The sequence below is a fragment of the Ahaetulla prasina genome, chromosome 2 (genome assembly GCF_028640845.1).
Source record: "Ahaetulla prasina isolate Xishuangbanna chromosome 2, ASM2864084v1, whole genome shotgun sequence".
Classification (NCBI taxonomy): Eukaryota; Metazoa; Chordata; class Lepidosauria; order Squamata; family Colubridae; genus Ahaetulla; species Ahaetulla prasina.
Window position 1 is genome coordinate 31,340,278 of NC_080540.1, and position 25,100 is coordinate 31,365,377.

At 43.6% G+C, this 25,100-nt stretch overlaps 2 protein-coding genes across 5 annotated transcripts; both read right to left on the reverse strand.

Moving 5' to 3' along the window:
* Positions 1-22: 22 nt before the first annotated feature.
* Positions 23-24,424, reverse strand: LOC131191925 (zinc finger protein 501-like). 4 transcript variants are annotated; one of them, XR_009153604.1, is made up of 3 exons: positions 24,310-24,424; positions 20,196-22,073; positions 23-951 (listed from the first exon to the last, which is right to left on the reverse strand). XR_009153604.1 is itself a non-coding variant. In XM_058170564.1 (2 exons), the coding sequence occupies exon 2, from the start codon at positions 10,870-10,872 to the stop codon at positions 9,562-9,564; it is 1,311 nt and encodes a 436-aa protein (XP_058026547.1). In that variant the 5' UTR covers positions 10,873-10,962; positions 24,310-24,386; the 3' UTR covers positions 8,638-9,561. The 4 variants fall into 4 exon arrangements, 3 of the variants coding, with proteins under 3 accessions (XP_058026547.1, XP_058026546.1, XP_058026548.1); XM_058170564.1 differs by lacking the exons at positions 23-951; positions 20,196-22,073 and adding an exon at positions 8,638-10,962 and having other exon boundaries at positions 24,310-24,386; XM_058170563.1 differs by lacking the exons at positions 23-951; positions 20,196-22,073; positions 24,310-24,424 and adding exons at positions 8,638-10,962; positions 14,203-14,313.
* LOC131191927 (gastrula zinc finger protein XlCGF17.1-like) lies at positions 944-4,646 on the reverse strand. Its single transcript, XM_058170573.1, has 2 exons — positions 4,526-4,646; positions 944-2,544 (listed from the first exon to the last, which is right to left on the reverse strand). The coding sequence occupies exon 2, from the start codon at positions 2,452-2,454 to the stop codon at positions 1,372-1,374; it is 1,083 nt and encodes a 360-aa protein (XP_058026556.1). The 5' UTR covers positions 2,455-2,544; positions 4,526-4,646; the 3' UTR covers positions 944-1,371.
* Positions 24,425-25,100: the final 676 nt, after the last annotated feature.

The following is a 25,100-nucleotide window of genomic DNA, read 5'->3' on the forward strand; positions in this document are numbered from 1 at the left end:
ACTTACAACCACTGCAGCATATCCATGGTCACATGATCAAAATTCAGATACTTGGCAACTGTTTCATATTTATGACGGTCACAATGTCCCGGCAGTGGTGGGTTTCAAAAATTTTTTTACTACCGGTTCTGTGGGTGTGGCTTGGTGGGTGTGGCAGGGAAAGGATATTGTAAAATCTCCATTTCTTCCCGATCAGCTGGGACTCGGGAGGCAGAGAATAGATGGGGATGGGGCCAGCCAGAGGTGGTATTTACCAGTTCTCCAAACTACTCAAAATTTCTGTTACCGGTTCTCCAGAACTGATCAGAACCTACTGAAACCCACCTCTGTGTCCCAGGGTTATGTGATCCCCTTTTGTGACCTTCTGACAAGCAAAGTCAATGGGGAAGCCAAATTCACTTAACAACCGTGTTACTAACTAAACACTTGCTATGGTTCACTTAACAAGAGTGGGAACAATAGTCGTAAAAATGAGCAAAATTCACATAAAAATGTTTCACTTAGCAACCTACATTTTGTGGCTCAATTGTGGTCCTAAATCAAGGACTACATGTACTATTTGAAGTGATATCTCGATGGAAAATAAGGTAATTGTTTCTGGATTGATGGCAATAGGCAAGAAAAACATTGAATACAATATGATATATGAATAATAATGAAATATCACAGTAAAGAAGAACAAGAATGTGCTTCAAAAATTTAAATTTATAGATAAAACAACTGTACATATGGTAACCTTAATTGCACATATTGTAACCTAACATTAAATGAATTTTGAGTCACATGATAATCAACTTGGTATCCATTTAAAATTCACACTAATCTGAATATTACGCAATTCAAAGTTACACACCTGCAATGTACGTGCTAAATTACCTGTACTCCAATTAATCCTGAGTGTCTGATTTATCACTCTCTCCAATTATAAACAGGGGCATCTTCATTGTATATCTGATCCTATTTTTTACAAACTTATCTTTAAATCTTCACTCTCCTATTGATCAACAAAGATCTAGATCAATGGACAAAAATAGCTAACGACCTAAGTATATAATCCCCCTTCCCATTTATCTTAAATCCCCCTTGTAACAACTAAACAAAATAATTACAATTAGAAGCCATTATAAATTTCCTGGAATAATAACTTGTTAATGAAATAATGAAAACAAAAATAAAAGGCTAACAAGAAAGATTTGATTTTACTAGAACACACTGATCGAATACTTTTCTCTTTAGTCATAGGGGGAGGTTCTTCTTGAAAATTATGCTTAAATTTAAGGTTATGTGACTAGGGCTTCTCTCCTGTGACTTCTAAGGGAATTTGGCTGTGACTTCTAAGGGAAGATGAATCAGCAAATGTTCTCCCACACTCTAAACATTTGAAATTTTGTTCCCCGTGTGCAGTTTTGCGTGTTTTTTAAGGGTTGTTAGGGTACGATAAAATTGTCCACACTCATTGCACTGAAAGGGCTTCTCCCCTGTATGTGTTTTATAATGTACTGAAAGGTATCCCTTTTGAGCAAAACATTTTCCACATTCTCCACATCTGTATGGCTTCTCTCCTGTGTGGACCCTCTGATGCCTTGCAAGGTTGTATTTATCAGAAAAGCACATCCCACATTCCACACATTTGAATGGCTTCTCCCCTGTATGGATTCTCTCATGACTCTCAAGTTTCCTTCGTTCAAGAAAACCTTTCCCACACTCCCCACATTTATACGGTTTCTCATCTTGATGCCCTATTTGGTGTTTCCGGAGATCAGAAGAAGTTAGAAACCGTTTCTCACATTCTGAGCATTCATAGGGTCTCATTCCGGTGTGGAGTCTCTGATGTTGCAGTAGGTTTGATTTCAAGATAAAACATTTCCCGCATTCAAGGCACTTTTCGTTTTTCTCCCCTCTGTGTGTTTTCTCATGACTCCGGAGAGATGAAATCTGTGTGAAACATTTTCCACACTCCAAGCATTTGTGAGGTTTGATTCCTGCATGAATCTGTTCATGGACACAAAGATTTATCTTCTGGGAAAAGCTCTTCCCACAGTGTCCACAGCTGTAAGGTTTCTCCCCTGTGTGAGTCCTCTCGTGCTTTACGAGAGTGGCTTTTTCACGGAAAAACGTCCCACATTCCAGACATTGATAAGGTTTCTCTCCAGTGTGGATTTTCTGATGGGTAAGAAGATATGACGATCGACCAAAGCTTAAGTCGCATTCTTCACATTTAAAGGGCTTTAGTCTAGGGGGGCTCCTGAGATCTTTGGAATTTTCTCCAGGGGAGGCTTCCTCACACTCCAAACCTTGACTGGATCCACTTCCCACATGGATCTTCCTGTGGGTCAAAAGGAGGGACTGGCCAGCAAAGGATTTTCCACACTCTCTGCATTCGTGTGTTTTTTGGTGGTTTTTCGGAATGCTGCTTGTGTCTGACAGTGGATCCAAGAGTTTCACAGGCTCCATCTATTCTGGCAGCTGCTGCCTTGGGCTGAATTTCTATTTTTTGTTGAGAGTTATCTTGCAGGTAAATCTTTGGTCACAATCTTTGACCCTCTGTTAGAAAAAAAAAAGAAATGCAGAATAATATTTCCTTTTGAGAAAGATAGAGAGTCACAATATCTGAGACTTGGGAGGGATCAGGAAGCTCTCACAATCCAGGATTCACCCATCTTTCAGATCTCAGGGACCACTAAATTCATAATTTTAAATCCCGCAGACCACTAATATGATCTGCCTAATGACCGGCTGGGTGGGCACAGATAGATAGTCAAGTGACTGGGTGGGCATGGTCAACTCAATGTCACTCACATTGAGGGGCACCTCCCAGGCCTCTACTCGCCCCTCCCCGCCCAGCCCCTCCTCGCCTGCCCGCCCAGGCTCCTTAGTTCCCCAACAGGAAGCAGTTGTTTGGAGCTAAGCAGCCACCATGAGAAAGAGTTGGCCAAACAGCTCTGTTCAAATTGGATCTGACCGAGAAGGAGGCTCAGCAGAAGCACCTCACTGAGGACTAGGAGCATAGGCTTTCCAAGCAGCGGGAAGACCTGCGGAAGTGCAAGGCCAGGTACCGGCACCTGGAGGCTCAGCGGGCTGAGATGGTCAGCCAGTTCCAGGCCATGATACAGTCCCACTGAAACGAGGCCCTCCGGCTCTTCGCCACCACCGGCACTTCCCTCCAGCCTTTGCCTAAAGGAAGCTGAAGCAGACCCAAAGTCGGAATTTCTGCCCCCCCACCCCCACCCACGCAAAAAGACCCTGAAGGGGGAACACTCTCTGCAGCAACACAAATGTTCATTGCAGGTATCCGGCCCTGGGGTCATTGTTTGAGGACAACTGATTTATAAAAAATGCAAATAATTTTTCTGCAGACCAACAAGTGTCAAACCCGCCCATCCCAGAAGAATGAAATATATTAGGAAGTATTTAAAAAGGCAGAATATTATATTTCCCTAAAGAAGACAGAATGCAGCCCCCACTGTTTCTTCAGAGCTCACTGCAGCTGCCAGCCCTTAAGGAGATAAAGAGCTTATTGAAAGAGGCAGCAGCCAACTATCCAGAATGGCTCTATTCATATGCAAAGCAAAGACTGCAGGCAGAAATGAATTCAAGGCAGGATACTGCTTGCCGCTAACAAAAGCCGAATGGTAGGATTATTGCAGCAGCCCCTCTCCCAAGATCCAGCACAGGAAAAAAAAAAACCTTAGCCACAATAGGAATTGCCCAACACCCTTTCAGAACACAACCTCATTCATCACGCACACATACAGTATTTCAGGACCTGTAAATCCTGGCACTCATCTAGCTAGTGGTGCAGCTGACCCAAAATTTCCCGTTGTGTCTTTGTGTCTGTTTCCCTTCAATAAACTTTCTTGCCAATCAGCCTCCATGTTGTTTCAGGCGTCTTTCTCCTAGCTTTGAACTGAAGCAGATGGTTTTGCCTTAAGGCATTTAATACACCCTGGAGCAGGGGTCTCCAACCTTGGCAACTTTAAGCCTGGTGGACTTCAACTCCCAGAATTCCCCAGACAGCTGGAATTCTGGGAGTTGAAGTCCACCAGGCTTAAAGTTGCCAAGGTTGGAGACCCCTGCCCTGGAGGTTTTCACCCTGCAAAGTTGCCAAGGTTGGAGACCCCTGCCCTGGAGGTTTTCACCCTGCAAAGGGTGCGGGGGGGGGGGCAAAATGAAAACCAGAACGAGGGGCGAGGGGGCGAGAGGGGGGGGCTAAGCTGCCCCCCCACGGCATGGAAAAGGGGAGACCACGGACCCCCTTGCTTTTTTCTGCAAAGGCGGCCCCTCTTCACCCAATCTTTTAACTGCAGGAACGACTCGGATCTTATTTAGGGTGGGGGGCTTCCCAGCGCCCTTCCTCCCTCCCTGATCCTCTGCAGCTTCGCTTTGCCCAAATGCACAAGGCGGGTGGAAGGAACCCACCGGCGGGTGTTCCTCCCCACCCGTGAAGTGGGGACCCCAAGGGCCCGATCCTCACCCCGCACCTTTCCTTCCAACACCACCACCCCAAATACACTCCACTACGCACCAGAAAGACCCGGGGGGGGGAGAGAGAGAGCAGGGTCGATCTCAGCCCCTTCTGCAAACGCCGCTGACAATCTCCCGACCAGGCAGCATTCAGACGAGACCCGGGAATGGGAGGAGCCTTTGACGCTCTCTTCCCCCCCCCAAACTCCAACCCCAAATTTTTCTTCCGCTCTAGGAATCCAGCGCCTCTACTTAACTCCTTCGAAGACGGGAGCAAGACGAAGGTTGATGAAATAGGGAGGGAAAAGGGGAAGGAGGGGGCAGGCAGGCAGAATATTTATTATTTATTTATTTATTTATTTATTTATTTTTATTTTGTCATACAGTATATATGAGCGTAAGCATGAATAACTATACAGTATATATATATATATATATATAAGTATGAGTATGTAATAACTAAATTAATTGAATATAAAGAAAGGAAACAATAGGACAGGAACGGTAGGCACGCTTGTGCTCTTATGCACGCACGCCCCTTACAGACCTCTTAGGAATGGGGTGAGGTCAATAGTAGATAGTTTTTGGTTAAAGCTTTGGGGATTTTGGGAAGAGACCACAGAGTCAGGTAGTGTATTCCAGGCATTAACAACTCTGTTAGTGAAGTCGTATCTTCTGCAGTCAAGATTGGAGCGGTTCACATTAAGCTTAAATTTGTTGTGTGCTCGTGTATTGTTGCAATTGAAGCTGAAGTAGTCTTTGACAGGAAGGACATTGTAATAGATGATTCTATGAGTTAAACTCAAGTCATGTCGGAGACGGTGTATATGCAGCACATCTGAACCCACCCACCCCCATAGGTGACCTAAGGCCGGGCAGAGGTACCTGGCCCTGGTTGGTGCGAAGCTGTAACCAGATTTCGGAGTTTAATGCATCAGATCAGTCTATCTAGGGCACTGTTTCTGAACTTTAGCATCTTTAATATGAACTTCAACTCCCAGAATTCCCCCAGTCAGCATGGGGCATTCTGGGAGTTGAAGTTCAGGTGTTTTAAGGTGGAGAATGGTCTCTATGCCAACCCAGGAAATAGGGCAATTCACAAGGCCAGTTACAGGAATGTCACCATTAAGATCCCTACAGAGACATTATCCCTCTGGCTTCTAAGCACTTCACCACTACACCAAAGAAACTGGCTCTAAAGGATGCCCCAAATACTTGAATGCAGGGTGTGATGGGAGTTGTAGTACTAGGGCCATCCAGAGAACAGGAATGGGGAAAGTTCAGGGGCATCAGTCCTCGTCCTATCCTACTTGTTTAAGTACAACTTCAGCTTCTATTGTGTTCCATTCCATTCTATAGTCTACATACATTATATTCTATTGTTTCTTCTTTTTTCTTTTCTCTTCATCTCTTCTCTTCTATTCATAGAACATCATAGGGAAGATGATCATGGCTTACACAATTACTTTTATCGTAGGTAGAGAGCCATCATGGCATTTAAAGATTTTTTCAAAGGCCTTTATCCAAAATTTTTCCCTACTGGTTCTGTGGGCATGGCTTGGTGGGCATGGAAGGGGAAGGATATTGCAAAATCTCCATTCCCTCCCCTCCTGGGGGAAGGATATTGCAAAATATTCATTTCCACCACACTCTGGGGCCAGCCAGAGGTGGTACTTGCTGGTTCTCTGAACTACTCAAATTTTCCACTACTGGTTCCCCAGAACCTGCTGTATTTCACCCCTGCCTTTCTATACAAGTTTCTATACAAGTACTTCTACCAAGTGCTGGACTGGGGCTTATTTCTTGATTGCTACTGCCTTTACTCTTGATGGTTGATCCTAAAAGGCAGAAGCTTCTCACTACTTTGATACCTTCATTGTCAGTTCTCAAACGGTTTGTTTTACCTGTAGTCCTTAGTCAGTCTTCTTTATATTTAATTCTAGACTCCACTGATTTGCATAGCTTGTTTTATCTGCCTGTTTGATGTCTGGAAAGAATAGGCCTGAGAGTTGGCTATTGAAACAATCATTGATATCAAAATAAGCTAAAAATAAATGCAGAATTGAAAAATCCCCGGTGTGAATTGTTTGATGAGATGTGAGATATTAAGTTCACACTGGAACTCTTCCCGCAATCTGAACACAGGTTTGGCCTCTCTCCGGTGTGAATCCTCAGGTGGTAAATGAATGATTTGCTTGTACTGAAGCTCTTTCAATACTCAGGAGCCCTGAATGGGTTTATCTTCAGTGTGGAGTTTCCAAGGAGTTTTAAGGTTCGATTTATAGCTGAAACTTTTCTCTCACACATAACACTAGATTCTTTTTTTCTTTTAATGAGAATCTCTGGAGATGCCAATTCCTGCAACCTTGTCATGGGCTGGGGATGAGATGCCAGTTCATAGAGGACACAGGAGAAGAGAATTAACTACAGTTCAGGGCAAGTGAGGAGATATGGTAGTCTTCATTAGTGCAATTAATGAATTCCACCCAAAAAATGACATTAAATTTATAATATTTGATGTGATATTCCTATGGAAAATAGGCTAATCGTTTCCAGATTGCTGGAAATAGGCAAGAAAAATGTTTAATATGGTATATGAATCATAATGAAATTTCCCAGTAAAGAAGAAAAGGAATATGCTTAAAACAATTTACATTTATAGATAAAACGACTGTACATATAATAACCTTAATTGCATACATTGTAACCTGACATTAACTAAATTTTGGGTCACATGAAAGGCAACCAGATATCCATTTACAATTCACACTAAACTGAATATTACACAATTCAAAATTGCGCTTCTCACGACCTGCTGTGTACATACTGAGTAACCCAGTGATGGCTAACCTTTCACGTCACCGCGTGTTGACCTGCGTGCCGGAAATGGCATGCAAAACCATCCCATCTGGACTGCACGACCTCATTGGTCCTCGTGCAGGAGTACCGAAACCAGAAGAGTAGTGTTCCGTCGTGCATACACATGCCGGCACCCAAACCTCGAGCGCGGAGGCATGCCCATTGAACATCTGGCCATCAGGAATGCGCATGACAGAAACCCAGAAGTTTGTGTGCCAGTGCGCACATGCGTGACAGAACATTTCCGGGTTTCGGCACTGCCATGCACGAAGACTAGCAGACTGGTGCGCATGTGTGCACTGGAACGTGGAAGAGGAGCCAGCAAGGCCATGCATCCTGCGCAGGATGGTTCTGCATGCTACTTTCAGCACGCATTCCATGGGTTCGCCAACAAGGTAGTAACCTGTGCTCCAATTAATCCCAGTGGGTGATTTCTCACTCTCTGCAATTGCGGCCAGGTGCATCTTCGTGGTCAGGGAATTGCACAGCTGGTATCCAAACTGAGTCAGAGATACTGTCAAGAATCAGCAGTTTTATATAAGTAAATATATTTACAGTAAGTAAGACAGGCAAACAGTAAACCAATTACCTTAAAAAGTTTTAATTTACAATCTTAAAAGAGAATTTCCTGTCCAAGCTGGCCGCCCAGGTCTCTTGGGGTTATTTCTGTTATGTATTTGGACTTTAGGAGGGAAGTTTGGGCGGGAACAAGCATGTTGCTGATTGGCTGATGCCTCAGCCAAAATAGTATTTAAAGAGGGGTTTTTGCCTGTTTGGTTTTGCTGGGTCACAATAAACTAAAGAGCTGTTGTCACTTGTATCATCTCCTGCCTCTTCATTGCCCAAACCTAACATTGGCGACGAAGGTGGGATGTTGAGGCAGTGAGACCAGGAAAAGAGCTGAAAGAGTAACGGATTCGCAAAACCCAGCCAGTATCGGGAGCGGATATATAGCAATGTCTAGCTATACACCGCCAGCGCCATTCGACCCTGCCAAGGAGAAATGGGGGTCGTACATAGCTCGTTTCGAGTGTTTCCTCGAAGCAAATGAACTGCAAGGAGTCTCGGATAATCGAAAGCATGCTTGTTCCCGCCCAAACTTCCCTCCTAAAGTCCAAATACATAACAATTTCCACTGTGAATACGAGAGGACGGAGGGCGGATAAGGGGGCAAAACAGACCCGGAGGCTCAAGTGACATCTGAAGGATATTTTCCTCCTCTAGATCAGGGGTCTCCAACCTTGGCAACTTTAAGACTTGCGGAAGGCTGAGGAACTCCGGGAGTTGAAGTCCGCAAGTCTTAAAGTTGCCAAGGTTGGAGACCCCTGATCTAGATCACAACCATTTTTTTTAATAATACCCAGGTCTGGGAACCTTTTTCTCACTTCACTGCAATTATGAACCGCTTTGTGTTCTTTGAAAAGATTACAGGAGAAAATGTTAAGATTTCTAGGCTTTCTCTCTATGGGGGCTTACAAATGTATCACAACAACTGTCTCATTTCAAGAAAACAGATTTTTCACACACCAGGCACTAATGCAGTTTGTCACCCGGAAAGAGTGTCCAATAGTCCGAGCACCTGGAGGGTTTAACTGGAGGGCATTTTTATCTGCAGACCAAGTAGACATTCCAGAAAAATATTTCCCACATCCCAAATGCACAATTTTTTTTTCTTGTGGATCTTTACAGCCTCCAGAGCAGTGCTGGGTTGCCCCCGGTTTGGAACGGTTCGCAAGTACCGGTGGGAGGCTCCGCCCACTGACCTGGACGTCATCAGGAAGCTTCTGCGCATGCGCAGAAGTGCACACACATGAAACAAGCGCACACGCATGGCCCCGTTGCAAACCAGTAGTAAAGGTAAGCAGAACCCACCCCTGCTCCAGAGGTATCAGTGAAGTCAGTGTTTTGCAATATTCCAAGCATTTATACAATTACGTTCTTTTGTGAACACTTCAGGATTTAGCAAGGTTTCCTCACAGGTAGTCCTCGGCTTATAAAACCACTTTGTTCAAGAAAACTAGGAAAAACATATTGCCCGTACCAAGCAATTGTAGAATTACCCTCTGTCACTGTGTGAAGTTCCCAATGAATAGTATAATGTATGACTTGAAAAAAATATTACATTCTTTGTTCACAACTGAAGGGATTTATATCTGCTATGGGGTTTCTGATGCATTTTAGCTTTGATTTGGAGTGAAATGTTTTCTCACCCTCTGCACACTCCTGCGTAGAGTAAGGTCACTCTCCTGCGTGACTTCGGGTGTGCCTGTGAAATGCTGCAGGTTGGGCAAAACATTTCCCACAGTCCGAACATTTATACGGTTTCTCTCCAGAGTGGATTCGTTGATGTATTACAAGAGTACTTTTCTGAGAAAAACATTTATTGCACTCCGAGCATTTATGGGGCTTCTCTCCTGTATGGATTCGGCTGTGACTTTTAAGCGAAGATGACTTACCAAATGTTCTCCCACAGTCTAAACATTTGTAATTTTTCTCCCCCGTGTGAATTTTCACATGACTTCGAAGGCTTGATGTGGTACGATAAAATTGTCCACATTCGTTACATTGATATGGCTTCTCCCGTGTGTGGGTTTTATGATGACTCCAAAGGTCTCCGTTTTGAGCGAAGCATTTTCCACATTCTCCGCATCTGTATGGCTTCACTCCCATGTGGAGCCTCTGATGCCTTCCAAGGTTGTGTTTTTCGGAAAAGCATTTCCCACACTCCTCACATTTGTAGGGTTTCTCCCCTGTGTGGATTTTCCCATGATTCTGAACCTCTCTTGGAGTAAGAAAACTTTTCTCACACTCCCCACATTTGTAAGGTTTTTCCCCTTTGTGCCTCTTCTGGTGCCTCTGAAGTTCCGAAGAATTTACAAATCGTCTCTCACATTCTGGGCATTCATAGGGTCTCTCTCCAGCGTGGAGTCTCTGATGTTGCACCAGGTTTGATTTCCAGGTAAAACATTTCCCGCATTCGAGGCACTTTTCGTTTTTCTCCCCTGTGTGTGTTTTCTCGTGACTCCGGAGAGCTGAACTCTGGATGAAGCATTTTCCACACTCCAAGCATTTGTAAGGTTTGATTCCTGCATGAATCTGCTCATGGATCCAAAGATGGGCCTTCTGAGTAAAGCTCTTCCCACATTGCCCACAGCTGTAAGGTTTCTCCCCAGTGTGAATTCTCTCGTGGTTTCTGAGATTGGCTTTCTTTTGGAAAATTTTCCCACAGTCCAGACATTGATAAGGTTTCTCCCCAGTGTGGATTTTCTGATGTCTAAGAAGGTGTGACTTTCGACCAAAGCATAAGTCACATTCCTCACATTTATGGGGTTTTAGTCTAGAGGGGATCCTGAGATCTTCGGAGTTTTCTCCAGGGAAGGATTTCTCACCCTCCAAACCTTGACTGGATCCACTTCCCACATGGATCTTCTTGTGGGTCAAAAGGAGGGACCAGCCAGCAAAGGATTTCCCACACTCAGAGCATTCATGGGTTGTTTTGTGGTTTTTCAGAGTGCTTGTTGTGTCTGATAAAAGATCCAAGTCCACCATCCTTTATGGTGGTTGCTGCCTTGCACTGATTTTCTACCGCTGGTTGATCGTTGTCATGCAGATAAATCTTTGATCACAATCTTTCCTCCACTGTTAGAAAGAAAAAGAAATGAAGAATAGTATTCCCTTTGGAGAAAAGTAAAGAATCACAAAATCCTAGACTTGAAAGGGACCATTTGGTCTTCCAATGTAACCCCCTCTCTAGGACCTCAGAACACCATAGACAAAATCTCCAGTGATGGAGCCCCCACATCTCTAGGAGGCAAACTCTTCTGTTGTTGTAGAAATTAAGTGATTTTGTGGGTGGTTTAGTGAAGAGGGTGCCTCAAGGGATCGGGAAAGACCCAGGAGGTCTAGTGCAGGCCATGCAGGAATTAACTGCAATGGTGGTGCAAAGCTGCAGCCACACCCAGAAGCCTTAGCCACCCCAGCTGGCCATATTATGGGGCAGAAATGCCAGGGCGTGCCTGAAGTGGAGGCCTGGGCTAGGGGTGAAATGTAAAATTTGTTACTACCAGTTCTGTGGGCATAGCTTGGTGGGGTGGGGGTAATGTGACTGGGTGGGCGTGGCCAACTTTTTTTTTTTTACTTTTAAAAGCATTTTTTCTACAACCTATTTGGCCGAAGAGGTTGTAAAAAAAATGCTTTTAAAAGCCTCTGATGATCAGGCAACTCAGCTGGGATCGCCAGAGGAAAAAAAGCTTTTAAAGGGTTCTGACGATCCCAGCTGAGGTGCATGATCACCAAAACCTTTTAAAAGCATTTTTTCTACAACCTCTTCGGCCGAAGAGCTTGTAGAAAACATGCTTTTAAAAGGTTCTGGCGATCAGGCAACTCAGCTGGGATCGCCAGAGGAGCCTTTTAAAAGCTTTTTTTTTTACAACCCCTTCGGCCAAAGACGTAGAAAAAATGCTTTTAAAGGGTTCTGACAATCCCAGCTGAGCCGCATGATCATCAAAGGCTTTTTTTTTTACTTTTAAAAACATTTTTCGGCCGAAGAAAAAATGCTTTTAAAAGTAAAAAAAAACCCTGATGATCGCACGGCTCAGCTGGGGCAGGGGGGCAGGGATTTTTGCTACCAGTTCTCTGAACTACCCGCCGCCATCGCTACTGGATTAGGCGATCCGGTCTGAACTGGGAGCATTTTACCCCTGGCCTAGGGCCTTCAGTCGTTTCAGCTAGCTGCCACTGACTGTTGTGTCCTCCCTCGCCTCCGTCCGAGTGATGGCTTAATTAGCCGGCAGTATCAGCTCTGGCAACAGAATAACCATCGTCTGCCAAGAGCCCCCGTTATCTTCCACGATGCTGGTGAGTCACCCAGAAACAAACTTCAGCTCTTAATCAGTGGATTTGCCTGTTACAAAGAGACACAGCACCTCTGGCTGCCTTTTATATCCTGTGGGGTGTGGCTCCATGACTCAGCACTTCCTGGGCCTGCCCCACCCCTGCTTCTGTTGTTCCCGCCTCTCCTGCCTACGAAACCTAGGGTCCAGCCAGGCCTGATTGCCATCAGCCGGGTCTGGAGGCGTGGCCTGGGAGGGGAAAGAGTCTGGGGATGGAGGCCTCGTTATCTCCTCCACCTGGCCTGCCTCTGGCTCCTGGAGCTGAGCCAGGGAAGCCGGTGCTCCCAAGGTAAGTCCTGATGGCCCTTCCCCCTCACTGTCCAAGTCACTTTCTGGCAGCAGGCCCGGCTCGGTGGGGCGCAGACACAACACTGACATCAGTCCTGGACTTCAGTCCAGTGCCATCATTTCCACTGAGGAATGCGGCCTTAATCCTCAGACCGGTGGCCTTTGCAGCCTTGTACCATTTTCCAAGCCGCACATTCCATACCGTTTCTAAGCAACTTGTCCTGAAAGCATTTCTAAGCTTCCCCAGGCCTTCCTCAAGTCAAATGCAGACTGTGCCAGGCCTCTCTGCACGTGGCCTCTCCTTTCGGAAAATCCAGGCTTCTTACCTTACCACTTAACGACCAGCGAGATCACTTAACAACTGCAATTGTGAGTGCAGAATGACATTGCTTGAGCAAAGCGGTCCTGTGATATCTCACATAATGACCACTTTGCTAAACAAGCAAGATTCCAGTCCCCAAATGTAATTGTACGTCGAGGACTACCTACAGGCAACGCAAAAGATTAAGGCTTCGTAGAAGCAAAAGAGGAGGAAGGAGAGGTCAGGCTAGTATAAGCAACCCATTTCTTCTCCCTTTTTCTTGCTTATTCTGTGTTTTTGCAGTTATGAGCTCCATCCCATCATGACTAATTGATCCTGGCTTCCTTGTGACACATTTCCTCTTCCTATATGGGGAAGGAAGGAAGGAAGGAAGGAGGAAAGGAAGGAAAGTATATACTTAGACTTACATACCACTTCATAGTGCTGTACAGCCCTTTCTAAGCGGTTTACAAAGTCAGCATATTGCCCCCAACAATCTGGGTTCTCATTTTACCCACCTCGGAAGGATGGAAGGCTGAGTCAACCTTGAGCCTGGTGAGATTTTGATCTGCCAAATTGCAGGCAGCCGGCAGTCAGCAGAAGTAGCCTGCATTACTGCACTTTAACTGTGCCACCGCAGAAGAAGGGAGGGAGGGAGGGAGGTATAGAGAGGTGGGTTCAAATCCACCTTCAGCTATAGAAACTCTGGATGACCCGGGGCCAACCCTGACCTGTCTACCTTTCAGGTTTACCCTTGGATAGGGGAATAAATTAAAAGATATTATGAGGAAGGCTTGTTTTGGCTGAATGAACTACTTACTGCTCTTATGCGTTTCCCCCCCTCGAACCCCGCCCAGTCACCTAGAACTCATGAGGAGCAAGATGGGATTTTGAAAAAGGAAAGAAAAAGGCGCCAACAGCTAAAAATAAAGGGGCAATATGAGAATTAAAGGCGGATTTGAAAGAAAAAAACACCCCATAAAACCGATCCACACCCTAGTGAGACACTAAACACCCGCGTGGAGTTTTAATCTCGCAAGGGGGGAGGGAGGCAGCAATCGAACCTGAAATCGAGATCGATGCTGCATCCCCCGCCAAGGCAGCGAAAAAGGGAGACCACCGACCCTCTTGCTTGCTCTGCAAAGGCGCCCCCTCCCCACCTTGCCTGTTCTTTGCAGGGACCACTCGGATCCTTTTTTTGGGAGGGTCGGGGGGGCTTCCCAGCGCTCTTCCTCCCTCCTTGCTCCTCTGCAGCTTCGCTTTGCCCAAATGCACAAGGCGGGGCGGGGGGGGGGAGACTCACAAGCGGGTGTCCCCGCGTTAAGTGGGGATCCCAAGGGCCCGATCTCCCCCCCGCCACGTCCCTCCCACTGCTCCCCCCCTTACATCCCCACACACCAGAAAGATACGGAGGGTCTCTGCAAACGCCGCTGCCAGCATCCGCCCGTGGGAGCATTCAGACGAGACCAGGAACGGGAGGAGCATTTGGCGTTCCCTTCTTTCCCCCCCCCCCCACTCCTCCTTCTCATTCCCCTCCCCACAAGACCCCAAACTCCACCCCAAATTTTATTCCTCTCTAGTAATCCGTCGCCTCGATTTAACTCCTTCGAAGACGGGAGCAAGAAGAAGGTTGATGAAATAGGGAGGGGAGAGGGAGGGGCTAGCAGGATTCGCACCAAGGTCTGTAGTGTACAACATCCCTCCCTCCACAGGTGACCTAAGGCCGGGCAGAGGCACCTGGCCGTGGTTGGTGCGAAGCTGTAACCAGATTTGGGAGTTTAATGCATCAAGTCAGTCTATCTAGGGCAGCGGTCACCAACTGGTGGGTCCACAAGAAAATTTTGGTGGTCCGCAGAAAAATCATTTGCATTTTTATATTGCGCTAAATGCTATTTATCTTTTTTAAAAAAATCATATTAGTGGTCCGCGGGATTTAAAATTATGACTGTAGTGGTCCCTGCGGTCTGAAAGGTTGGTGAGCCCTGACCTAGGGCACTGTTTCTGAACCTTGGCATCTTTTAAGATACTTGAACTTCAACTCCCAGAATTCCCCAGTCAGCATGGGGCATTCTGGGAGTTGAAGTTCAGGTATCTTAAGGTGCTGAACGGTCTCTATGCCAACCCAGGAAACAGGGCAATTCACAAGGCCAGTTACAGGAATGCCACCCTTAACATCCCTACAGGGACATTATCCCTCAGGCTTCTAAGCATTTCACCACTACACCAAAGGAACCTGCTCGAAAGGGTGCCCCAAAAACTTGAAGGCAGGGTGTGATGGGAGTGGTAGTAGTTGAGCCATCCAGAGAACAGGAATGGAGAAAGTTTAGAGGCATCAGTCCTCGTCCTATCCTACTTGTTTAAGTCCAACTTTGGCTTCTATTCTGTTCCATTTCATTCCATTGGTTATATTTCTTTATTTATTATTTAGATTTTTATACCGCCCTTCTCCCGAAGGACTCAAGGTGGGTGTACAGCCAGATTATAAAAAACAATACAATATACAAATTAAAACAGAAAGTTAAAATAACATATTCTATAAATGGCCGAAAATTTAAAACCATCAAATTTAACCCATAAAATTCATAAAAATACCCCAATTAAAATTATTTAAAATTCAAAAAGTTTAAAAAATTTAGGCCAGTCCCACTTGAATAAACAAGTGCATTTTCAATTCACGGCGAAAGGTCCGAAGATCAGGTAGTTGACACAAACCAGGGGGAAGTTCGTTCCAGAGGGTAGGTATTATATATTTTATATTCCATTTATTTATTTATTTATTTATTTATTTATTTATTTATTTATTTATTTATTTATTTATTTATTTATTTATTTATTTATTTATTTATTTATTTATTTATTTGATTCATTGATTCATTGATTCATTGATTCATTGATTCATTGATTCATTGATTGATTGATTTCTAGACCGCCCTTCTCCCGAAGGACTCAGGGCGCTGTACAGCCTTATTAAAACACATAGGAACACAATAAATTTAAAATACATTTAAAATGAAATATTTAACCGGCCAATTTAAAACTAAAACGGTCAAACGACCGATATAAAACCCTAAACTATAAAATTATAAATAAATTAATACAGTTTAAAATTCAATTAAAACTAAGTTAAACTAAAATATCAAATTAAAATAATATTTAGGCTTTATATTCCATTGTTTTGTTTTGTTTTCTCTTCTTTCCATCTGTTCTATTCTATTCATAGACCATCATAGGGAAGATGATCATGGCTTAGACAATTCTGATTATTGTAGGTAGAGACCCATCGTGGCATTTAAATATGATTTCAAATGCCTTTATGGCTCCTCTACCAAGTGCTGGACTAGGGCTTCTTTCTTGATTGCTACTTCCTTTACTCTTGATGGTTGATCCTAAAAGGCAGAAGCTGCTCAGTGCTTTGATATATTCATTGTCAGTTCTAAAGAGGTTTGTTCTACCTATTGTCTTTAGCCAGTCTTTATATTTAATTCTGAACCCCACTGATTTGTACACCCTATTTTACATGCCTGTTTAATGTTTGGAAAGAATAGGCATGATAATTGGCAATTGAAGCAATAATTGTCACCAAAATGACATAAAATTAAATGTAGATTTTTAAAAACGGTTCAATGGTTTCTCCACGGTGTGAATTGTTTGGCCAATCCAAACACTGGTATGGTCTCTCTCTGGTATGGATCCTCTTTTAGCAATAGAACTTAAAACTCTGATACCACCTCACAGGCTTGGCAACTAGTTCATGTTTTATCACAGTTGCAGTGTCTCTGGCTCATGAGATCTCTTCAATGTGGAAGCCAGATTCACTTAATAACCATGTTACTAACTAAACCAGGGGTCTCCAACCTTGGCCACTTTTAAGACTTGTGGACTTCAACTCCCAGAATTCCTTAGCCAGCAAAGCTCTCTGGGAGTTGAAGTCCACAACTCTTAAAGTGGCCAAGGTTGGAGACCTCTGAACTAAACAATTGCAATTGTTCACTTATCAAGAAAGAAAAGTCGTAAAAATGAGCCAAAACGCACTTAACTCGTTTCACTTAGCAACCTACATTTTGTGGCTCAATTCTGATCGGAACTCAAGGACTACCTGTACTTTTTGAAGTGATATCTTGTTGGAAAATAAGGTAATTGTTTCCAGAATGACGGAAATAGGCAAGAAAATCATTGAATACAATATGGTATATGAATAATAATGAAATATCACAGTAAAGAATAATATGCTTTAAAAATTTAAATTTACAGATAAAACAAGTGTACATATAGTAATGTTAATTGCACATACTATAACCTGACATTGTGAATTTGGGTTCACATGATAAGCAACCTGGTATCCATTTAAAAGTCACACTAGACTGTATATCACATAATTCAAAGTTAACACATCTCACAAACTGTGATGTGCTAAGTAAACTGTATGCCAATTAATCCTGAGTGATTTATCACTGTCCCTGCAATTACAAACAGGTGCTAAGAAAGAAGATTTCTGGCTAAGAAATCGCATTAAAACTCCTCTGCCTTCAATTTTCCTAACAAATATATGCTCACTTGCAAATAAGATGGATGAAATACTCCTCTTAAACAAATACTATTCTGATTTTCGCAATTCAGCAGTCCTATGCTTCTCTGAAACCTGGTTAAATGAATCAATTGAAAATAGCATTTCTTTTCTAATTGCTGTTTATATCCCACCACAAGCCTGTGTAAACAAGGCATTACGAACTCTAGCTGACCAAATCATGAAGGCTGAAGCCAACACCCTGATTCACTGGCCATTGTTTTGGGAGATCTAAACAAGGCAAACTTAAGGCAAGAGCTACCAAAATACTTTCAGCATGTCAATTGTCCCACCAGAGGCAAGAATACTCTAGACCATTGCTACACACTAAAAGATGCTTATCGGTCTTTACCACGTGCAGCTGTAGGACACTCTGATCATTGCATGATTCACCTTGTACCTGCTTACAGGCAAAGACTTAAAACCACAAAACCAACAATTAAATCAGTGAAGACCTGGATGGAGGAGGCAAAATTAAAGCTACAGGCATGTTTTGATTGCACTGATTGGAATATTTTTAAAGATACCTCTGCAGACCTGGATGAACCCACAGATACTGTAACATCATATGTCAGCTTCTGTGAAGACCTATGTGTACCTACAAGGAACTTGCGAATATACAGTAACAACAAACCTTGGTTCACACCTAAACTTAAGCAGCTACGACATTCCAAAGAGGAAGCCTACAGAAAAGGTGATAAAATGCTGTACAATCAGGCCAGAAATGCACTAATAAGGGAGATCAGAGCAGCAAAAAGAAGCTACTCTGAAAAGCTAAAGAATCAGTTTTCAGCAAATGAACCAGCAAACATGTGGAAAACTCTTAAAAATATCACCGGCTATGGCAAACCTCCTTCCCAGGCTGAAGGTAATCAACAACTGGCAGATGACCTGAATGAGTTTTACTGCAGGTTTGAAAGGAAACTACAGCCACCTATCTCCACAACCCCCATCTCAGACACACCAACAACAGCCAAGCCTCCTACAACTGACCCCATTTCATTGGGTTCACAACCCCTAGTGATCACAGAAAAGGAAGTGCAGAACCTATTTCACAGACAAAAGCCAGGAAAAGCTCCAGGCCCAGACAAGATAACTCCTTCTTGCTTAAAAGTCTGTGCTGACCAATTGGCCCCATCTTCACCCATATTTTCAATAAATCACTAGAGATGTGCTATGTTCCTTCTTGCTTCAAACGCTCTACCATCATCCCAGTGCCAAGAAGCCCACCATCAAGGAACTGAATGACTACAGACAAGTTGCTTTAACATCTGTAGTCATGAAAACCTTTGAAAGGCTAGTGCTTTCCTACTTGAAAACCATCACGGATCCGCTGTTAGACCCCTTGCAATTTGCATACCGAGCAAATAGATCAACAGATGATGCTGTTAATATGGCTCTGCACTACATCCTACAACATCTTGAGTCTCCAAAGACCTATGCAAGGGTCCTTTTTGTAGACTTTAGTTCAGCATTCAATACCATCATTCCAGACATTCTTCTAACTAAGCTAAACCAGCTACAGGTACCGGAACAGACTTGTAAGTGGATCACAAGCTTCCTAACAAACAGGAAGCAGCAGGTGAAGCTAAGCAAGATCACATCAAATACCTGTACAATTAGCACAGGGGCCCCCCAAGGCTGTGTGCTCTCCCCACTTCTCTTCTCTCTGTATACCAATGACTGCATCTCCAATGATCCATCTGTTAAGCTACTGAAGTTCGCAGATGACACAACAGTGATTGGTCTCATTCGAGACAATGATGAATCCGCATATAGGCGAGAGGTCGAACGACTAGCCTTGTGGTGCAACCAAAACAATCTGGAACTGAACACACTCAAAACCGTAGAAATGGTGGTAGACTTTAGGAGAAACCCTTCCATACTTCCACCTCTCACAATACTAGACAACACAGTATCAACAGTAGAAACCTTCAAATTTCTAGGTTCTATCATATCGCAAGATCTAAAATGGACAGCTAACATCAAAAACATCATTAAAAAAGGACAACAAAGAATGTTCTTTCTGCGCCAACTCAGTAAGCTCAAACTGCCCAAGGAGCTGCTGATTCAGTTCTACAGAGGAATTATTGAGTCTGTCATTTGCACCTCTATAACTGTCTGGTTCGGTTCTGCAACCCAACAAGAAAAACACAGGCTTCAGAGGATAATTAGAACTGCAGAAAAAATAATTGCTACCAACCTGCCTTCCATTGAGGACCTGTATACTGCACGAATCAAGAAGAGGGCCGTGAAAATATTTACAGACCCCTCACATCCTGGACACAAACTGTTTCAACTCCTACCCTCAAAACGACGCTATAGAGCACTGCACACCAGAACAACTAGACACAAGAACAGTTTTTTCCCGAAGGCCATCACTCTGCTAAACAAATAATTCCATTGACACTGTCAAACTATTTACTGAATCTGCACTACTATTAATCTTCTCATAGTTCCCATCACCAATCTCTTTCCACTTATGACTGTATGACTGTAAATTTGTTGCTGGCAATCCTTATGATTTATATTGATATATTGACCATCAATTGTGTTGTAAATGTTGTACCTTGATGAACGTATCTTTTCTTTTATGTACACTGAGAGCATATGCACCAAGACAAATTCCTTGTGTGTCCAATCACACTTGGCCAATAAAAAATTCTATTCTATTCTATTTAAAAGTCACACTAAACTGTATATCACATAATTCAAAGTTAACACATCTCACAACTTGTGATGTGCTAAGTAATCTGTATGCCAATTAATCCTGAGTGATTTATCACTGTCCCTGCAATTACAAACAGGTGCATCTTCATTGTATTACCTGATCCCATTTTTTACAAACTTATCTTTAAATCTTCAGCTCTCCTATTGATCAACAAAGATCCAGATCCAATGGACAAAAATAGCTAACAACGTAAATATATAATTTTTCAAATCTTTATTGTCAGTGCACAACATATGTACAATGAGATTGGTTGAGTTCTCTCAGTGCATAACAACTAAACAAAATAATTATAAAGCAATAGTAATAAAATTGGAAGCTATTTTATCAGGAATATCAGGAAACATTTCCTGAAACAATAAACTTTATATCCAAAAATGGAAACAAAAATAAGTTAACAAGAAAAAATTGATTTGACTAGCACACACTGATCAAAAAGTTTTCTCTTCAGTCATAGGGGGAGGTTCTTCTTGAAAATTATGCTTAAATTTATGTGATTAAGACTAGGGCTTCTCTCCTATAGGGATTTGGCTGTGACTTCTAAGGGAAGATTAATCAGCAAATGTTCTCTCACACTCTATAAACATTTGAAATTTTGTTCTCTATGAATTTTTGCATGTTTTCTGAGAGTTGATGCAGTACGATAAAATTGTCCACATTTGTTGCATTGATATGGCTTCTCCCCTGTGTGGGTTTTATAATGTACTGAAAGATATCCCTTTTGAGCAAAACATTTTCCACATTCTCCACATCTGTATGGCTTCTCTCCTGTATGGACGCTCTGATGCCTTGCAACATGGTGTTTTTGGGAAAAGCACATCCCACACTCCACACATTTGAATGGCTTCTCCCCTGTATGGATTCTCTCATGACTCTCAAGTTTCCTTCGTTCAAGAAAACCTTTCCCACACTCCCCACATTTATACGGTTTCTCATCTTGGTGCCCTATTTGATGTTTCCGGAGATCAGAAGATGTTAGAAATCGTTTCTCACATTCTGTGCATTCATAGGGTCTCATCCCGGTGTGGAGTCTCTGATGTTGCAGCAGGTTTGATTTCAAGATAAAACATTTCCCGCATTCAAGGCACTTTTCATTTTTCTCCCCTCTGTGTGTTTTCTCATGACTCCGGAGAGATGAAATCTGTGTGAAACATTTTCCACACTCCAAGCATTTGTGAGGTTTGATTCCTGCATGAATCTGTTCATGGACACAAAGATTTGCCTTATGAGAAAAGCTCTTCCCACATTCCGAACACTTGTAAGGTTTCTCCCCTGTGTGAGTTCTCTCGTGCTTTATGAGAGTGGCTTTTTCACGGAAAAACGTCCCACATTCCAGACATTGATAAGGTTTCTCTCCAGTGTGGATTTTCTGATGGGTAAGAAGGTATGACGATCGACCAAAGCATAAATCGCATTCATCACATTTAAAGGGCTTTAGTCTAGGGGGGCTCCTGAGATCTTTGGAATTTTCTCCAGGGGAGGCTTCCTCACACTCCAAACCTTGACTGGATCCACTTCCCACATGGATCTTCCTGTGGGTCAAAAGGAGGGACCGGCCAGCAAAGGATTTCCCACACTCTGAGCATTCGTGTGGTTTTTCGTGGTTTTTTGAAGTGCTGCTTGTGTCTAATGGGGTATCCAAGAATTTCCCAGGCTCCATCCTTTCTGGCGGCTGCTGCCTTGGGCTGAATTTCTATTATGTTGATAGTTGTCTTTCAGGTAAATCTTTTGTCACAATCTTGTACGCCGGCAAGGGTAATAAAAGTTTAGCCTATAGAGCCAGCCATGATCCAGAAGGTGTAAAAACCCACCCATCTTAAAAAACTCCCGTTTTGTCAGCTGTACCAAAACCACAAAAACCCTGGTAGCTTTCTGTTCACCAATAAATGGGACCTTCTTTTCAATCAGCGTCCATTTGGATTCCAGCGTCTTTCTTCCGGCTTGGAACTAAACCAGATGGATTTTTCCTCCCAACGCCTGCAAAGGGGGCGGGGTTTTGGGGACAGGGAAGGGAGAAGCAGCAATCAAACTTAGAACTAGAACGACAGGTAAGGGGGAGGGAGGAGGGGTTAAGCTGCTCCCCCCCCCCACTGCACAGCAGGGGAGACCACGGGACCAGTGGTGGGTTTCAAAAATTTTTACTACCGGTTCTGTGGGCGTGGCTTGGTGGGCGAGGCATGGCTTGGTAGACGTGGCAGGGGAAGCATACTGTAAAATCTCCATTTGCTCCCCACTCCAGAGGAAAGTTTCTGCAAAATCCCCATTTCCTCCCAATCAGCTGGGACTTGGGAGGCAGAGAATAGATGGGGGCGGAATTTTTACTACCAGTTCTCCGAACTAGTCAAAATTTCCACTACTGGTTCTCCAGAAACTGGTCAGTTATGAAAGTTATGGAATCTATCATCAACCAATCCATTACCCTCCACCTAGAAACAATCAATCTACTCTCTAATAAACAATTTGGTTTCAGAAAAAAATTATCATGTAACTTACAACTTCTTCACTGCAAAAACATATGGACTACAAATCTTGATCAAGGCAAAACAATAGATGCAATATACATAGACTTCTGTAAAGCTTTTGACTCAGTGGTACATGACAAACTTTTCCTAAAACTAAAATCCTACGGCATCTCTGGACCCCTCCACAATTGGATAATGGCATTCCTGTCTAACAGACAACAAGTAGTCAAAATAGGCAGTGCCATATCAAATCCTGTTCCTGTCAATAGCGGCGTTCCCCAAGGCAGTGTTCTTGGACCAACACTCTTCATATTATACATTAATGATCTCTGTGACCACATTAAAAGTAACTGTGTTCTCTTTGCTGACGATGTCAAAATATTTAACACTACCAACAATACAGCTACCCTTCAAAAAGACCTTGACTTTGTGTCAGAATGGTCAAAAACTTGCCAACTCCAAATCTCAACCAGCAAATGCTCTGTCTTACACATTGGAAAAAAGAATCCAAACACTAAATACAAACTCAACGGACATTACCTTACAGATGACCCCCACCCTGTCAAAGACCTTGGAGTTTTCATATCCAATGATCTAAGTGCCAAAGCCCACTGCAACTACATCGCAAAAAAGGCTTTAAGAGTTGTAAACCTAATCTTACGTAGCTTCTTCTCCAGAAACACTACACTGCTAACCAGAGCTTATAAAACATTTGCTAGACCAATTCTTGAATACAGCTCGCCTGTCTAGAACCCATACCACATTTCAGACATCAATACAATTGAACGTGTCCAGAAATATTTTACAAGAAGAGTTCTCCACTCCTCTGAATACAACAAAATACCTTATGCTGCCAGACTTGAAATCTTGAATTCAGAAAACTTAGAACTCCGCCGCCTTCGACAGGACCTATGTTTAACTCATAGAATCATCTATTGCAATGTCCTTCCTGTTGAAGACTACTTCAGCTTCAATCATAACAATACAAGAGCAAACAATAGATCTAAACTCAATGTTAACCGTTTCAATCTTGATTGCAGAAAATATGACTTCTGTAACAGACTTGTTAATGCTTGGAACACACTACCTGACTCTGTGGTCTCTTCTCAAAATCCCCAAAGCTTTAACCACAAACTTTCTACTATTGACCTCACCCCATTCCTAAGAGGACTATAAGGGGCGTGCATAAGAGCACAAACGTGTCTACCATTCCTGTCTTATTGTTTCCTTTCATTATATCCAATTAATATAGTTATCACATACATGCTCATATATATGCTTATATATTATATAGTTATTTTCATGCTTATGCTTATATATACTGTTGTGACAAAAAAAAAGCAGCACAACTCTGCACAGGACCTTCTTGCTTGTTCTGCAAAGGCGGCCCCTCCTCACCCTATCTTTTATCTGCAGGAACGACTCGGCTCTTATTTGGGGCGGGGGCTTCCCAGCGTTCCTCCTCCCTCCCTCTCTGATCTTCTGTAGCTTCGCTTTGCCCAAATGCACAAGGCGGTTAGCAGGAACCCACCAGCGCAGGGCTCTCCAACCTTGGTCCCTTTAAGACTTGTGGACTTCAACTCCCAGAGTTCCTCAGCCAGCTTTGCTGGCTGAGGAACTCTGGGAGTTGAAGTCCACAAGTCTTAAAGGGACCAAGGTTGGAGAGCCCTGCGCTGGTGGGTGTTTTTCTCCTCCCGCCCATTGAGTGGCGACCTCAAGGGCCCGATCCCCACCCCCCAACCAACACACACCAGAAAGGCCCGGGGAAGGAGAGAGAGCAGGGTCGATCTCAGCCCCTTCTGCAAACGCCGCTGCCAGCGTCTCGAACATGCAGCATTCAGACAAGACCCGGGAATGGGAGGAGCCTTTGGCGCTCTCTTCTTTCCCCCTGCCCCCAAACTCCAACCCCAAATTTTTTTTCCGCTCTAGGAATCCATCGCCTCTACTTAACTCTTCCGAAGCCAGGAGCAAAAAGAGGCTGGAAGAAATAGGGAGGGAAGGGCGAGCCGGATTCGCACCAGGTCTCTAACCCCTGCCCTAGACAACCTTGCTGCATTCAACCCCTCAATGCAGAGGTCTTCAACCTTGGTCGCTTTAAGACTCGTGGACTTCAACTCCCAGAATTCTCCTGCCTGCTATGCTATGCTATGCTATGCTGGCTGGAGAATTCTGGGAGTTGAAGTCCATGAGTCTTAAAGCGGCCAAGGTTGAAGACCTCTGCATTGAGGGGTTGAATGCAGCAAGGTTGTCTAGGGCAGGGGTCTCCAGCCTTGGCAACTTTAAGACTGGTGGACTTCAACTCCCAGAATTCCCCAGCCAGCTTTGCTTTGTTGGCTGGGGGATTCTGGGAGTTGAAGTCCACCAGGCTTAAAATTGCCAAGGTTGGAGACCCCTGGTCTAGGGCAGCGTTTCTCAACCTTAGGAGTTTTTAAGGTTGGTAGGCAATTGTTTCCAGATTGACGGATATAGGCAAAAAAAACAAAACATTGAATGCAATATGGTATATGAATAATAATAATGAAATATTTTTGTAGACTTTAGT